The sequence below is a fragment of the Parambassis ranga genome, chromosome 1 (genome assembly GCF_900634625.1).
Source record: "Parambassis ranga chromosome 1, fParRan2.1, whole genome shotgun sequence".
In the NCBI taxonomy this organism is placed as follows: Eukaryota; Metazoa; Chordata; class Actinopteri; family Ambassidae; genus Parambassis; species Parambassis ranga.
In genome coordinates, this window is record NC_041022.1 from 2,316,180 (window position 1) to 2,332,930 (window position 16,751).

Consider the following 16,751-nt stretch of genomic DNA (forward strand, 5'->3'; position numbering starts at 1 on the left):
GGAGATGAAGCCAAGGCTGGTCCTGGAGTTAACAAGACCACTTCTGAAACAATTTAAGTCAAGTCAGGTTGTGGAGAAGACATAACTTTGACAACAGTTAAATGCAGAAGAGCAACATTAAAGAGGATTAAGAACTTCTTCTCAAGAGTAAAGTACATCCGGAGTGACCTATCAGGATTCTACCTCTTCTACCAACAATCTTCTTGGTGATCCTTACAAAGACTGTATTCATATAGGTCCTTACTTGATTGTTGTACTACAACATATAAAAGCACAACAAAATAAACTAAAAACAAATGAAAGAATATGTTGTGTGGTTATGTGTGGTGTTAAAGGAGGACCCAAATGCAGGAAAAAATTCTAAGTATAACAAAGGGTGAGATTTATTCAAAAGCCGAGGACTAAATACAACACAAACTACATCAAAAGGCAAGAAACTAAGCTAAGACTGAGAAAGGACAATGACCAAAGAACAAAAATAAAACAAAGAAATAAATAACACACCTAAACATGAATAATCCAAAAAGAGGAACTGGAGGACGAAAAGACAGGGAGGACATGACGACAAGTAAACCACAACGCAGGTAAGATGAACAATGATCCGACGAGGACAAAGGGAAGCACAGGACTTAAGAAGAGGAGGGAGACAAGACACAGGTGGAAACAATCAGGGAGGAGAAGGTCATCACAGAGGCGGGAAACAGGAGGAAGTAGAGAACACTTGTGTAGCCAGTAGGTGGCACTCTTTCAAATCCTCAATATTGTTGTATAGATGTGTTTAGGGTAAGACTCTGATCATACATGTGACATTTCGTACAGATCGGACAGAAAACACAGAAGTTATAGCGACTTCCTGTTTCCTCTGAAATGGTCAAACTTTGAGGCCACGCCCGGCCACACCGTAAGACTTTTGTAAGAGTTTTGCAATGCAAAAAATAATCTGATTAATGAGGGAAGAGCATCTGTGCTGCTGTGAAAGGTTTCAGAATCGTAGCTGTAAACATTTTCACCAAAAAAAGGAAATGATCCCACTGTAAACTAAAGCGCTGCTACAATATCAACAAAAAACAGCACAAAATGACATAAAAAGAACGACACCTGTCTCACACTGGGTGGACGGAGAGGAAAAGCAGGAATGGGTGAGGAGGAAAATGATGTCAGGCAGGCAGCAGAGGGGCTCACCCTGCTCCTCTGTAAATAAAAAACACCAGGTGTATTATTTTAAAGGTCTTAGATACATTATTTTACAAAAGGTATTCACTCAGCCATCCAAGTAATTGACACAGGTGTTCCAATCCCTTCCATGGCACAGGTGTATCAAAACAAGCACCTAGGCATGCAGACTGCTTCTACAATCATTTGTGAAAGCATGGGCCGCTCTCAGCTCAGTGAAATTTCCTCAATACTAAATATTCCATATTCAGTGGCATTATAACAAAGTGGAACGACAGCCACTCCCACAAAGTGGTCGGCCATGTAAAAGGACAGAGCAGGGTCAGCGGATGCTGAGGCGCACAGTGTGCAGAGGTCCCCAACCTCAATCACTGAGTCAATCGCTACAGACCGCCAAAATTCATGTAGCCTTCAGATTAGCTCAAGAACAGTGTGTAGAGAATGCTTCAGCATACTGAGAGATTGTGGACAAGTCCATGCTTCCAACTCTGTGGGAACATGACTGCACATGAGTGCACAAAGCAAGGTCCATAATGACATGGATGAGCCAGTTTGGTGTGGAGGAGCTTGACTGGACTGCACAAAGTCCTGACCTCAACCAGACAGAACACCTTTGGGATGAATTAGAGACTGTGAGCCAGGCCTTCATGTCCAACATCAGCGTCTGACCTCAGCAAATACTTTTGGTAATATAGTGTAGTTTGTCACCAGCACTGCAAATAAAAACACAAGACATTCATCTGTACCTGCCGGCGGTTAAACAACAAAACATGCTGGTGTCTGAAAGTATTTGAAGGCTGGAGGAAAATGCATTTTAGAAAATCCTGCTCTCCTTGCATACAGATTTTCTCTTTTAATAAGTCACATTGGTGTACAAGACAGAAGCCGCCATCTTGGCATGGATCATTTCAATGATGTTACCTCAATATATCTGTTGACTCATGATAATGACTTCTTGCACTGCTAATGAATATTAGCTAGCAAGAAGATAAGAATCAAATAAAATGCACCCAGGCTTTGATCTTTGGTGAGCACGTCTTTGTTGTGGAGCCCATTCACAGGCTCAGTGCTGCGCTCCGCCATGTTTTCCTCGCCATGCTGTCCTATGCGACCCAAGTCTCTGAGGAAAGATCCTTTTTTTGTGGTTGTTCCTCTGGGAGGAAGTCAGTTTTGTGTCTTTATGTTTTTTTTGTTTCAATTTGTGAAAAAATATATGTATCTGTACAAATGTACTGAAATGTACTGTAGTAACTGAGTAAAATTGATCTATTAAAACATTAGTAACATTTCATTCCAGGTTTCCTGGGGAATCATCTCATAGAGGCTAGTGACTTGTTTGCTACCAGCGGACAAACAAACGTGTCTGCCTCTAGCCAGTGCCCATCTTCCCTTTCCTCCTTGCGTGCCTCCTCAACAGCTGGTGGTGTTCAGCAGCTGCTTGGCTGCGGAGGCGTCCTCATTATCAGAGTTGGTCCTCTTGTCCAAATCTCTGACTATTGGTTTCTGCCTTTGTTTGATCTTATACACGTCCCACTTCTCGGACAGCAGGCCCTTGTTGAAAATGATGGACGCCAGCCATGAAAACAGCAGGATGGACAGGAGCGAGATGATCATGATGGCGGTGCGGAAGGGGAAGAACTGGGTGAGCTTCCCTTCGGCGTCCAGCCGACAGCCGGGAAACCTGATGGCAGGCGGGAGGCCGATGAGGGGCTCGCCGCTCAGAACCCTCATGATGATTCCCGTCATGTAGCCCACAGTGGCTCCGTAGCCATTAGACACCTTGAAGAAGAGGACGCAGACCAACTGGGGGAACATAATGGTGTAGGACATGTCCACCCCGACGAGCCAGAACACCAGGACACTGCTGTCCAGAAAGGTGAGGGCGGTGCCTGCCAGACCAACCACCACCACGGAGATTCGGATCACCCACTGCATCTCCCAGTCGGATGCCTGATGGAGGGACAATAAAGACAAATGTATGGATGTGATCAATGTAATGGCCTCTCTCTCACACACACACAGGATTGTTGGATCTATGAGGCTGAAACAGCAACTCTGGGGCTAAGAAACAAAGCACCAAAACCTCCTCCTGTGGCCATTTGTGTATTCTTTGTGTATTAACATGTGCCGATGAGGTGCGAGAGCTGCTAAACCATTATTGGCTGGTTTTAAATGAAGGTCTTGCATGTCTTGATCTTTATTAAGGACATCCTGGTCCAAGTTTCTCACCTGTTTCCTGATGATGTTCTTGTAGATGTTTGAGGAGAACAACGAAGCTGAGGACAGCAGGGCGGAGTCCATGGAGGACATGACGGCGGCAGCTACGGCTCCGATGCCGATGATGGAGACGTAAGGTGGTGTGAGGTACTGCAGAACGATGGGGAGGATCGATCCCGCCTGGTCACGCTCATAAGGTGTGGGTAACCCATAGCTGGTTGAGTTCCAGTCTGGAAGGACGGAGATGAATCAGTCAAAGGAATCAAGTCAATTCAGAGCTGAGATTGGTGAAACTCAGAAGAGAAGTCAGGAGGTTGTACCTGTGGATGCAGCCACCGCCCCGACCAGCACAGAGGGGATACCCAGCACCAGGCAGAAGGCTGCGGAGGCGAAGCAAGTCACCTGAGCCTGGATGTAAGATGAGGAGGACAGGATCCTTTGGTAGAACGCCTGGTAGGCCAATCCACCCAGAGCCTGGCACAAACACACAGTTCAGACATGATGACAGGATGTACGGCAAAACTGGGCCACAAAAACAGTGCTGTCATGATGCTGTTGAAGCTCGGCTGTTTGCTCATCTAATGAGTGACCCTTCCATGACAGGAGTGCTGTGTGTCTGTCTACATTTAGCGCACATGTATCACAACATCTCCACCCAACAGAACTCACCAGCAGCATGAAGTCGTCGAACCACTTCCCAGCCTCGTTCAGCTCCACTGTGCCAACCCAGGGAGCCTGGAAGGTCTCGTTGTATGCCGTCAGTGAGATGTCCAATGAGTGAGGGTTGGTCAACAGGAAAGGAACACACACCCACTGTATACACAAACACACAAGGAAACGGTTAATCTGATGATGGGCCCAGCGGGGGACGTTTTTTCAGTCAGACACTGGGAGAGGGAAAATAATTCCAGCTTCCACGCTGCCACATTGTGACTGAGCTGAAATGAATAATCTCACCAAACCATCAATTTGCTGTTCTGGAAAGTGCTTTAAATTATCTCCATTAGCTAATGTGGGTCATAAGATATAAACATCAACACAGACAGGAAGCCTGGGAAAATGGAGGACGATCCAAAGCAAGCTCCAAAACAGCTATTAAATGGATCTGCTGGGGAGATTATTATGAAAAATACTAAAGTTTGCAGGAGCCGACATTTTTGATGCGGCCTTTGAGTAAAACAGTGCCTCTCATAAACACAGGCTTGCAAGATTGTTAAAAAATGTCATTTTTGTACATGCAACAACATGTGACATGTCCCAAGGCAACAAACTGGTGGATACATATGGGACACGGACTCCAGGTGGACTGGAGCATAATAAGAACAGCAACTGAGGCTGCACAGGGAGCATAACCCTCACCTGTGCAGGTACAAACTGTACCTCTTAGGCCCTTCTGGAACAATATTCATATCAGATATCTGGCCAGTTGCCACGTCAGCTATCGTGTTAACTTGTATGAATGGCAGCCATTTTGAAACCAGAATAAGTGAAGTTCCAAATAAGCTCATGAATCTGGAACATGTTTTAATTTAGCAGGTAATGTAAGCAGCTTGTTGGGCTCAGCAGGGAGATGTTACCCCTCCATATTCTTCCATCCATCATCTGATAGGACACATGCTGGACCGCAGCTCTGAACGATCCCACCTGCCCTGACTGTGTCAGAGGACCTTCACATACCAGGCTGACAAAGATGAAGATGAGCTGGATGATGTCTGTGTAGGCCACAGAGTAGAGCCCCCCCAGCAGAGTGTAGACTATGGCCACCACTGAGGAGATGATGATGGAGTAAGCGTAGGGCAGGTCCAGGATCACGCTCATAGTCCCACCTGGAACAACACAGCAGGAGGTGAGCGTCGCAGGACTGACAAAGAATGGTCCACATGTCTCTGCTATGGCTGCTTACTATCATTGTTTTTGTATTATTATAGTTATTGTTAGTTCTCAGTCTCTCCACAGACACACACATGTACATGCATCCACTCTTAATAATATGCTCTGCACCAAAATGCAGTTTTTACACTCAGATTACACACTGTAGTCATTTCATGGGGTTAAACTTAACATTGGTGACTATGGATGATAAAAAAATAATCCTAAAGCTTAATGTGAAGCAACAAGCCAACATAAATAATGACAAAATAAGAACAGAACCCTAGAGAAACTGAAGCAGCCTATTGATTGTGATTGTGATTATTCCTTTGATCACCCTCTGGAGTGAATTATGACCCGTTTAATCTTTTTAATTAAGAAAAAAAAAGAAGAAGAAGCTGAAGAGAAGTGTCTTCAAGTGTACAAAACAATTATAAGTGAATAAAAAAAAATACATTGTGTTACTGAAACAAGGCAAGCAAAACATCACTACCTTCACCGTCTCTTCTGCCACATGGCCAGGGTCCCCCCAGCCGCAGCCACACCACAACAAAGCCCTTAAACAGAGAAGCGTCAGATCACCACTCACCTGACCTTTCACCCCCTCCACTTTTAAACCAGCCCTTTCTGTCCTCCCATCACCTTGTTAAGCATAGTGCTTTAATCAGTGTGTGTGTGTGTGTGTGTGTGTTAAAATGAAAAAAGTGTTCACACTAGGTATGAAAATGCATCTGGTCCTCACTGAGCATGTGCAATAATCAGTTAATCTGCTTATAAAAGTTGCCACAAGGCAAATGTGTTATACATAATTCATTTGTTTTCCCAAACAATGTTTATTGCACATGCTCAGTACAAATAAGCACTTGTTTTATCTGAAGAAAGGAACAGTGTAGAGACAGGAAGTTGGAGAGATGTCAAAATAAAAGCCTAAAATGGCCACGACTTGAAAATGAACTGATCTGTAATCATTTATTAAGGAATTCTTTTTGGCATTTTACTTTTAATTGGTAGTTGACAGTGCAGAGAGAGACGAGACAGAAGTTATGCATTTTGTTTTGCTTTGTACTGCCTGAATATCTCCAGTTAAGCAGAATCCAACCAGGAGCTGCTGAGATGCATCCTGACAGCCTGTGCGACCTGAACTCCATCTCACTGTGGGACCTGATCTGGACGTTACGGGTTCCTCTGTGGCGTCTCTGCTGTGGCTCTTTATGGTGGGACATGACGCACCATAATCACTGCATCGTAAATAATTCCTGGGTGGTCTGTTTTCCAGATATCGTGTTATATCCCTGATGCTGAGCTGAACCCCCCCTCCCGACTCTCTCTGCTAAATTTAGGAAGAGGAAAGGTGGAATGAGAATCCACTGGGGATTAATGTTCAGCAGCAGGGATGGACAGAAGCTGAATAACTCCCTTGTGTTGTTTTGAGATCCTTGCGCCATTTACAAAATCTATTCACATGTGCGCGCACACGCACACACACGCACACACACGCACACACACGCACACACACACACACTTCCTGATTCCTTCCTGGCAGAAATGTAAGTGCGTATGCTGTTGATGCTATGCTAACAGAGCATGGATGGTGTGTTTATATAACTTAAATCCTCACGTGAGCAGACCATGAAGTCAGTTATACTACACATACTACATACTACTACTAACAACGCCCTGGTGGGTCAAATGCTTGTTGTACTCTCTGGAGTATCAAGTGTTTCTGTGTGTGAGTGACGCAGAGCGCACGTCCAGCATAACTGTCGCAGCAAACAACCACAGGAGGTTTTACTGAGAAGTGAGGGGTCCCCCTGGTTCTGTATTGGTTTAATAGTAATAAACTCTCCAGTCGTTTTGTGGAGCCAGTGGATTTCACTGCTTCTCTATAATGCATCATGTAACATTTAAACCCAGTCAGTCAGTCAGTCAGTCAGTGCCTCGCCACAAACTATGAATTAATGTTCTCTCATGACACTGAATCTGGTTTGAATAATTGATTACCTCACAATCAACAGGCTTTTCAAATAACACTGGAAGAGAAAGCAGCGTTAAAAACACACACAGGTAAACATTATCCACACACACACACACACAGGTAAACATTATCCACACACACACACAGGTAAACATTATCCACACACACACACAGCCAAGCACATGCACACCTGTATTCATCTGTGCACGTTCTACACACATGTATACACACACAATTATATCATCACATACACAAACAACGGCAGAATGATAATATAAACATGAAGGAGCCGCTCTAATCTTCACCTAAGCCCTCTGTTGTCCAAGCAATTCACAATAATAATCCACATGTAAAACAGTAATAACAATAATAATCCACAGCTGCAGTTAGTTATTTTTAGTGACTGATGCCCAAGACAGCCCAGCTTTGTGCATCTTTATTGCTTCAGCATGCAATAAGAAGTTTTTGTATAGAGCAAATGACACTTAGCTAAGCCACTTTATAAACAATTTATCTTTACACGGCGGATTATATTAGCTTGAAGAGAAAGTATGGTGCCTAAGTTCTACAAATACAACTATCAAACAGCACCATCCCACTTCGAGCTGTTTTTCTACTTGTGTGTTGGTACCCTGATCATTTCAGTGTGACGTAACTTACCCAGGCTGACAAGTGTGCGCGCCACCCACAGCAGGTCGGCCACCAGTGCAGGAAAGATCAGCGCGCTGCTCAGGACGTTGCCATACTTCTGCTGGAAAGGGTCCATCATCGTCACGTACTTGTTCTCTCTCATTGGCTTGGCAAAGAAAAAGCCCCCTGGAAGGAGGACGAGGAGGACGATCAGTGCTGATTGTTTTCATGGATGCTGTCAGATTTCACATTTCTGTCATTTAAAAGCCCCAAACGAGAGAAAGGGAAGAGCAGGAAGGCAAGAGAACAACTGCAAAAACGATGTGTTTACTCATAACACAGTAAACACATTCAGCTGAACTCAGGGGTCCACCTGGCCAACAATGGACACCATGCAGATGGGTCAGTCAGTTGGGTGAATTCAGGTCTCTGGGTGAACTCGTCTCTTTGCACCTGTTGCCTCAAGTTACAATCCTAAACTGATTTCTCATGGTGCTATTTTTATCATGAGCAACACTTTTATTAGTGCGTAGAGGGGCTGTGCTGGAGGAGGGTTAAGGGAGCTGCAGCAGTGATCAACACACTGCAGAAGGCAGTGGCTTCACCTGCTACAGATGCCTTCACTGCAGAAAGTCTGCAGATCAGCCCAAGGATCTCTCAAATGTGCTCATGTGTTCCTGGTTGTGTAATCTTATAGAGGCTTGTTGCTGCCTAATGACACTGTTGCTCAGCTAGTACTCATGTCATTATCCCACTGGAAATAAAGCACACAAAACAAAGCTAAAGTACAGTCCACACTCCTGCTCCTGTGTCTCTTTAAGTCACCATTAGAATCAGCTTCACTGCCACAGTTGCATCCAATTAAATTTGGCTCTGAATCCTATAGATGTCCAATCAGCACGTGCCTTTTACTCGTGCTCGAGACCCCAAAAACAGGATTTCTATAGTCTATAGTGGGTCGTACATCTCTTGGTCACTGGTGCTGCTTACCCAAGAAGAAGGTCAGGACGTAGGGCACGGGCATGAGCGCCCACACTGCACCTAGTGTCGGGTTATATGTTGCCTCAGCTATACCGAGGATGAAGCCTCCACCCACCCATGTAGCTGCAGAGAAAGAAACTTAAAAATGAGAAGTGAGCCGCAAAGATCAAAAGATCTTCATCAACTGGCTGCTGTTACCAGTGAGCGTGAAGATGCCCACTATAAAGCTGATGTTGCGTCCTGCAAGCAGAGTCATTTCCATGCCGTCCCCGGAGCATGTTTTCTCCTTCTTCCTGGAACGCATGGACGCCCAGATGCCCGTGCCTAAGATCACCAGGTAGAACACCGCCATGACGGCCAGACCCGGTACATTCAGAGCCATCCTGCACTTCCTGATGAGAGACAGAACAAAGAAACATGAGGATCAAAGCTGCAACATGCCGACAATGGTTCATGTATCAGTCTAAAAATCAGACAAAAAAAACACATTTTCATTTATATCGAGTGTGAATAAATGTTTGTAAGACTGCAGGGTGAAGTAAGGCAAGGAGGAGGGAGGCAGGTTTACACAAACTCAAGATGGTTCTGACGATATGATATACTTTATAGCCATAATGCTTATATGCAGGGTGTGAGTGTGTGCTTTAAATAAATAATAACAAATGTATATTTCCCCATTGTGGGACAAATAGAGGTTTTCTTACTCTTTTCTTAATCTTAGTCCAAACACTTTATGTTTTTATTTTGACTACATTACAAATAAAGTGGTTTTATAGAAAGCCAAATGTTTGTTCACCCCACAATAGCTCTAAATACATAACACATGCATACATCACCAAATGTATTAAAGATGTAACACAAAGCAGGACTGTCAGCATTCCAGCCAGTCAGAAACCATGGCTGACGGGCAGGCCCGGCCCTAACATAACCAATATAATAAACTTAATAGCTTTGTCTTGGACATTCTTGTATTTAAATAAAGCAATTGCACATTCAAAATACTTAGAAAGTATTAAAGAAACAATGACCAAAAAAATGACATGTGCAGTATAGGCCATGACAAATGTTCTCCTGTTGACTGCTCTGCCACAAGAAAGTCCAAGAAATGCTCTTTTACTTGAACGTCTTCTTGCGACACTGTCCTGACTGTGACAGAGAGCTGGTCCACTCTCTGTATGTCCAGCACAGTTTTGACAATAAAGCTGACTTTGACTAAATGTCTCTGTGTTGGACTGTCTGTGTCCACTTGTCTCACTTCAACCCTTTAAATGAAAATGACCTGCATGACTTGAGGATCCTCATCATGATGTACAACAGCACCAAAACTAGCTAAAAGAGGCTAAAACTGCCACAGCACTGACTGACGGTTCTCACCGAGTGCAGCCCATTGATGGTATCCGCTGTTTTTGTTAATGGGCAGTGTAAAATCTGCCGTATACAGGTGTGTTTTCATCCTCACAGTCCAGAGTATTTCAGTGCCCCCACCTCCTCTTTTCTGTCTTGCAACAGTATGCAAGACATTTCACAGGCCAGGAGAGGCCAGGAGAGGCTCCATAGTGACACACATCAATCTACCCATTCCAGAGCTGGAAGAACCACCCATGATATCTCTCATTTCATCACTTGCCACACACCGTTTTGCCTTTTTCTTCATTATTATTTAACTCCTGTGCGCTGTAGGCTGCTCATGACAGAAAGTGCCAATAAAACCTGAGGCACATACCCAACAGGCTGCAGAAGTGACACCATAAAGATTAGGATCAATGTGTACTTGGTAAATTCTCCAAAATCCAAAAATGGAAGAAAAATGGTCGACAGCTTTCTAGGAATAATACAAGGCAGCTGGTAGCAGAGAGCTGTGATCTGTGAACACTGTGGATCTGGAAACTTTATTATAAAACAAAAAATAATTTTTAATGAATATACTGTGACTGAAGTTGTTGAAGAAGATCAGTCATCCAGGCCATCTTCACTCAGGAGGTTGTGGTGACCTGGATGCTCACTAAAGCTTAATTTGTGCGTCTGCTTTGAATCTACTGCAGCCTTCAGAAAGAAATGAAACCACACGTCACTGCAACAGCTTTGATTGATCCACCTGACAGATTGTATCTACTAGACCGTCCCCCCATCTGTGAAGCCCACTGAGGTGACTACAAGCCGGCTCAGGTGCACCGCTCCATGTGAGTTCTGTCTGTGTGGTACTGAACACTCAAACATTAAGTCTCCCGTCTCCAAATTGCCCACCACACACATCCTGCCAGCACTATCAGCTGGATAAACACACTTATCTCACAGAAGCAGAGAGACACACACACACACACACACACACACACAGGGTTTAAAGAAAGCTGCCATCGTCCTGCTGTAACAAGCACTTGAACAAATGCCCTGAGAGCTGATATCAGCATCAAGACATTGTTGCTTCCGCATTTTACCAACTCGGCACCTGGTAACTTTCCACTGCTCTTCCTGCAGGAGTACGAAACAGGCAGGTGCTTGTTGCAGTCAGTCCATGATCATTGCTTGACGATGAGCCTGGTGCTACATGAGGTGGAGAGAGCTTTGCAGTGCAACTTTTTTTTTTGGTTCCTCCCTTTGTGGGGCAACTTAAAACATCACAAACCTCCACACACACACTCACAAAAAGTTCACCTGAAACCCCCAAAATCTCACTAATTTAATGCACACGTCCTACAGGAGGAAAAAAAGTAACTTCAAACGATGTCATCAAACTGCATATGTGTTATTATCTCTCCATAAAACTACACAACACAATGCTTTATTATGAAAAGGTACCATGGGAGCCGATGTGTGAGGTGTAAAATCCACCAAAAAAAGACCGGAAGGATGTAGGGGAAGGGTGGGAGTGGGTCATAACCGCTGGGGACAGCTGGGGAGTCATGTCCCCTTTATTTTAGGTTCAGAGACGGACTGCAGTTTGGTGGTAATCCATTTTCACAGCTAGCATGGCACTGGATGCATCGACCTGCTCTTACGTTTCCCTGATGAGAACGGGCAGCTCATTAAAAACTAAATATTTATATTTTTTAACCCAAACAGGATATTTTTCTAAACCTAACCAAGAAGCTCTAATACCTAAATGTAACCATAAGTTAACCCTAATTAAAGCCTCATACCACCACCCACACCTACACCTCCACTTTTGGATTTTTGGCAGCCTTAGATCAGGCTCGGGGCCAAATTATGTCAACGAGGAATAAACTATGATCTCAGAGTGTCCTGGAGTTCATGTGCGTGCTGTAAAATAAGTAAAATAATTCTGTTTCTGTTTATTCGGCATTTTAAGAAGTTGTGTGTCATTTATTGTAACTATTGTGGAAAGAGCAGGCACACAGGCGCACACACACAGGCGCACACACACACACACACATATCTTCAACCAACCAGCGCCCACACAGAATCTCTGCATCTCCCCACATGGAGTCCTCTCATACAGGTGCAGACACACAGCTTGGCTCAGGAACAGCTGCTTTCTATGAATCTCTCTCTCTCTCTCACACACACTCCGCCTCTCAGTACTTTTCCGTTCACACCGGATCTTCTGCCTGCTCTGTGTTTGTCTCATCATCGTCCCTCTCTTCAAACTAGCAAACATTTAAATCAGGTGTTGGATTACAGACACATAACAGCATCTTTCACCACCTATTCACTGACAAGAAAATGCAACAAATGGGTAAGAGATGAAGAGGAGGAGGAGGAGGAGGAGGGCAAGGTGAGGGAAATGTCTTTCTTATTATCAATATTATTATTTAAGGGAGGTGCTTGTGTGATAATGAGTCGGGGGTGAGGTGATGGGAACAGGTTTTAAAAGGCAGAGGTCAAATTATTTAAAACAAAAAAACAGACAGTTATTATGGAAGAATAAATGACAGCATCACCATGTGGACACATTAGGGACCATGAACACAGTCTTTATCACGAACTATCAGTCTGGTAAAACAGAAACCCACAGCCTGACCACAGCCTGACCACAGCCTGACCACAGCCTGGGCCTCAGACGCTCAGACACTTCTCCGTTTGCAGTGGAAAGTTACAGCTTATCAGAAGCTTATACAGAAAACAACAACAGAGGGCAGAAGACGAAAACCTAAAAGAGCCAGAGGGGCTCCTCCTCACTGCTGTGTCAAGACAGACATGCACTATCACTCAGTGAACTTGACAAAGTCCAAATTACTTTTTTTATTTTTTTCACAAACTGTGCACAAACGTTTCCAAAAAGAACCAACAGCCGAGCACAGGGAAACATCAATAATGTAATCCTGTCTGGGTACATACCTGCAGTCAGAGCCAGTTCTTAGTGACGATCAAAGGCTGTTCAGAGCTCAGACCACGTGATAAACTGAGTCCAGGAAGGAGGGAAATTCATCCCACACTCGTCCACAGACGTGAGAGGCTGCCCGGAGCAAACAAAGTAGGAGAAGAAGAAGAAGAAGTCAGAGCTGATGGAAGCCTGTAGAATCAACAGTCAGGCTTCCTCTGGTTTTAAGCTCACGGGGTGGGAGGGGTCAGACCGAGGAGATGCAGGCTGCCACTCCTTCCACCTGATTGGATGTGGCCTCGGTGCTCCTGTCTGCAGCCAATTAGCTGTGCTCAGAATTCAGGGGTGGGGGGCAGACTTTAGTCCACATGAGGATGAGTAAAGGGGGGGTGGCACTGGCAGCTCCTGCTGCTCATGATAAGCTCGTTAACACCACCCAATACACACACACACACACACACGCACACACACACACACACACACACACACACACACACACACACACACACACTCTTCCTTTGCCCCCCCCCCTTCCCCCTCACTCCTATTAACTTACTCCTTTTTGAACTTGCACTGGCTGTAAACTCACTATCAACAACAACAATCATGAGACCTGACCAGAAATGATTCAGCGCATCGTAATGTGTCTCACCAACCTGCTGCGTTTCACAGCAACTGTACAGCCAGCGAGGGCCGCGTTCAAAAAGCTTCTTATACAAAGATTTTGTAAATCATGAGACTACCCAACCCTAAAAATGTGTCCAACAAGCCATTCTTAGAATGTTAGTGGTAAATCTGGGGTCCTCACACAGACCCCGCCCCCCCTCCAAGCTGCCCCTGTATGGTTTTTTCTACAGTTTTATTGCTGTGTGAGTGTGGGTGGGTGCAGTCCTTGCCCAGGACTTCCACAAAGCTTTGCTTGTTCACAGTTCTAGTGCATCATGCATTCAGTGAGGTCGTAATAAAAAAAGATTTATTTCACGTACTTAGCAGGAGAGTCAAAAACACACATGTCCATCCAGCCTTACTGTTGCCTTCGACGTACAGGATCCCGACTACCCAAGACCACCATGTAGATCCAGATCATGAGACCTTAAAGTACTAGTGAGCTTGAACATAAAACAGCTGGGATTTCTCACAGACCTCTTTGTGACTGCGTGTCATGGCCTGCCAGGTTTTAGACTCATGTTTTAATTAATTTACAGCCACTTCCTGTTTGGTGTTGAAAGTATTCAGCCCAACAACGAAGCCTAAATATCTCCCTTGCATGTAGACGCTGGCACGTTTAAAGGAGACGCCACCAGGACTCATAAATGAAGCCACATCACTGCTATTCTGTCCAAACACCCGCCCACCTCTGCTCTGAGCCAACTGTTTGTGTAGCTCGTCTACACCTTTATTTTTCAGATTGGAATCTTTGTGTGTTGTACAAAGAACCCAACTTTGAGAGGAAGGTAATCAAATAAATGAAATAAATTCATTCTGCAGGGCTCTGAGTGAGGAGCCCTCTGACAGAGGACATCTACAGGCACACATACCTCGTCGTGCTCCCCTTAAAGGGGGGATTAGCTCTTGGATAACAAGACCTTCAGGGGGACCTCTGTCTGTGACATAACACCAGCTGAAGCTGTGCATGTGTCAGGCTGCTCGTGGCGATATTTCAACCTTTTCCCAACTGTCATTAGCGGCTCTTCTCCATCCAAGTGTCAGCAGATAAACGTTTGACAACTATGTCTGAATCCAGGGCAGCAGTCACAGTAACCTCCCCACACTACACCTATCACAAAGACAGAATGAGTGTCAGGGACGTGCCTCTAAATTTATGACACGGGCCCATAAAGTCTTAAAATAGATGGACCCATATTTAGACTGATCTGCCTTTTGAGGCTCTATAGATGCTCATCTGTCCGTGTGGGAGGCATGCGGTGACGGCCTCCTGCCGACCCAAGCTCCACCCTGCACATGCCACCAAATAACTCAGCAGCTCAGACACTTATTCATTCAAGCCAGCGGGGTATCCCTGACCTGATCCTTACTGTCGGCACACTCTCACCATTACGACATTATGGGCTGTTTCTGAGAATCAGTTATCTGTTAAAAATCACAGCAGAGTGAGGCCGTCTGCTGCAGATTAACGAATTAAAAACGAATTAAAAATTAAAACTCTGCTCAGCTCATCATTCAGGCTGGTTGTTGGACGAGTTCTACACTAAATCCCTCATCCTTTGTTAGACTGATGGCAGACAAGCTACACTGGCTCACATGGCCCTCTAGTGGTTCCAGGTGGTATTACACAGGAGTACAGCCCATGGCTAGGTGGTTAGCATGTTAGCTTCAGTTGAAATCTTGGTCACAGATTGAGCTCTGAGACATGTCAAACTGTTGATAGACAAGTGAACAAGGTGCCTCTTGTAGGAACAGATGTTTTATTGACTTCAGGAAGAAGGGAACAGCATCTGGCTCTGTCATTGGCTGCAGACAAGAGACATTTGAAGCAGTGGTGGAGAGGAGGACACTGAACAAACTGTGATCCATCATGGACCACCCTCTCCTCCCTGTACTGGACAGACAGCAGAGCACCTTTTCCAAAAGGCTCAGACAGCTTCACTGTCACACAGAACGCTACAGGAAATCTGTCCTGCCTCATGCTGTAAGACTGTACAACACAGATAACACAGACTCACTGCTGTAAGGGGACAGGTCCTGCACAAGGTTCTGTACAAGGTTTAGATTTTTCTTACTTTGAAATTGCACACTGTTGTTCTTGTATCATTTCATATCTTTATACCAAATTGCCCAATCCGATTTAGACTATATGTATACCTGCACTACAAACTCCACACTTTTGCTGCTGCACCTGTGTTTATATTTATCTTGCTGTAAATAATGTTGATACTGTTTAATCTTTACCGTTAGAGGGATATTTTTATGCTTTGGTTTGCTTGAGTGACTGTATTTTGCTGCTGCAACAGTGAAATTTCCCAGCTTGGGATGAATAAAGTATTTTCTATTGTATTCTCTTCTCTCTTTGTTTCTTGTGCCTCCTCCATTTGTGGACAGTATTGAGCATAGTATGCGGTCTCTGAGGCTGGTGACTCTAATGAACTGATCCTCTGCAGCAGAGTAAGAAAACATTTAAAGTATTTTATTCTATTTTTTTTAAAGTCCTTAAAAGTTTCCGGGCTGCCTGACCTTCATGTCTTGAAGTAATGATGGACTGCTGTGTGTCTTTACTGAGTTGAGAGTTCTTGCCATAATATGGATTTAAATGGAGCTTAAAAAAAACAACGTACAGTGAAGGTTGTAAAATAACTTAATAACAGCACCATCATGCTTTTGTTTTGTTTTTTGGCATTGGATCAAATAACAACAACATTCAGTTTGTCATTAGACAATCCGCAGGGAACCTGATGATGATGATAATGATGATGAAGATGATGCAGAGTGGGAGTATTCTGCATTTCACACATCAGCTCTTGGTTGTGTGCAGAGGCCATAAGAGAAGCAGGAAATACTTTTCTATCGCCGCACAGCCACAGTGTGTGTATTATTACACATTCAGTATTTCCCACCTGTGGAGGCGCACAGCTCCAATCAGGACGAAGGCAGCAGCATAGCAGGTTACCC

General features: G+C 44.5%; 1 protein-coding gene across 3 annotated transcripts; it reads right to left on the bottom strand.

The window, feature by feature from the left end:
* Nucleotides 1-817: 817 nt before the first annotated feature.
* On the bottom strand, nucleotides 818-16,721 carry LOC114432229 (high affinity choline transporter 1-like). 3 transcript variants are annotated; one of them, XM_028400112.1, is made up of 10 exons: nucleotides 16,697-16,721; nucleotides 13,142-13,259; nucleotides 9,044-9,237; nucleotides 8,855-8,968; nucleotides 7,895-8,050; nucleotides 5,068-5,216; nucleotides 4,060-4,203; nucleotides 3,711-3,864; nucleotides 3,403-3,620; nucleotides 818-3,123 (listed from the first exon to the last, which is right to left on the bottom strand). In XM_028400112.1, exons 3-10 carry the CDS (start codon nucleotides 9,225-9,227, stop codon nucleotides 2,584-2,586), a joined length of 1,659 nt encoding a protein of 552 aa, XP_028255913.1. In that variant the 5' UTR covers nucleotides 9,228-9,237; nucleotides 13,142-13,259; nucleotides 16,697-16,721; the 3' UTR covers nucleotides 818-2,583. The 3 variants fall into 3 exon arrangements, with proteins under 3 accessions (XP_028255913.1, XP_028255930.1, XP_028255922.1); XM_028400129.1 differs by lacking the exon at nucleotides 16,697-16,721 and adding an exon at nucleotides 13,359-13,452; XM_028400121.1 differs by lacking the exon at nucleotides 16,697-16,721 and having other exon boundaries at nucleotides 13,142-13,340.
* Nucleotides 16,722-16,751: the final 30 nt, after the last annotated feature.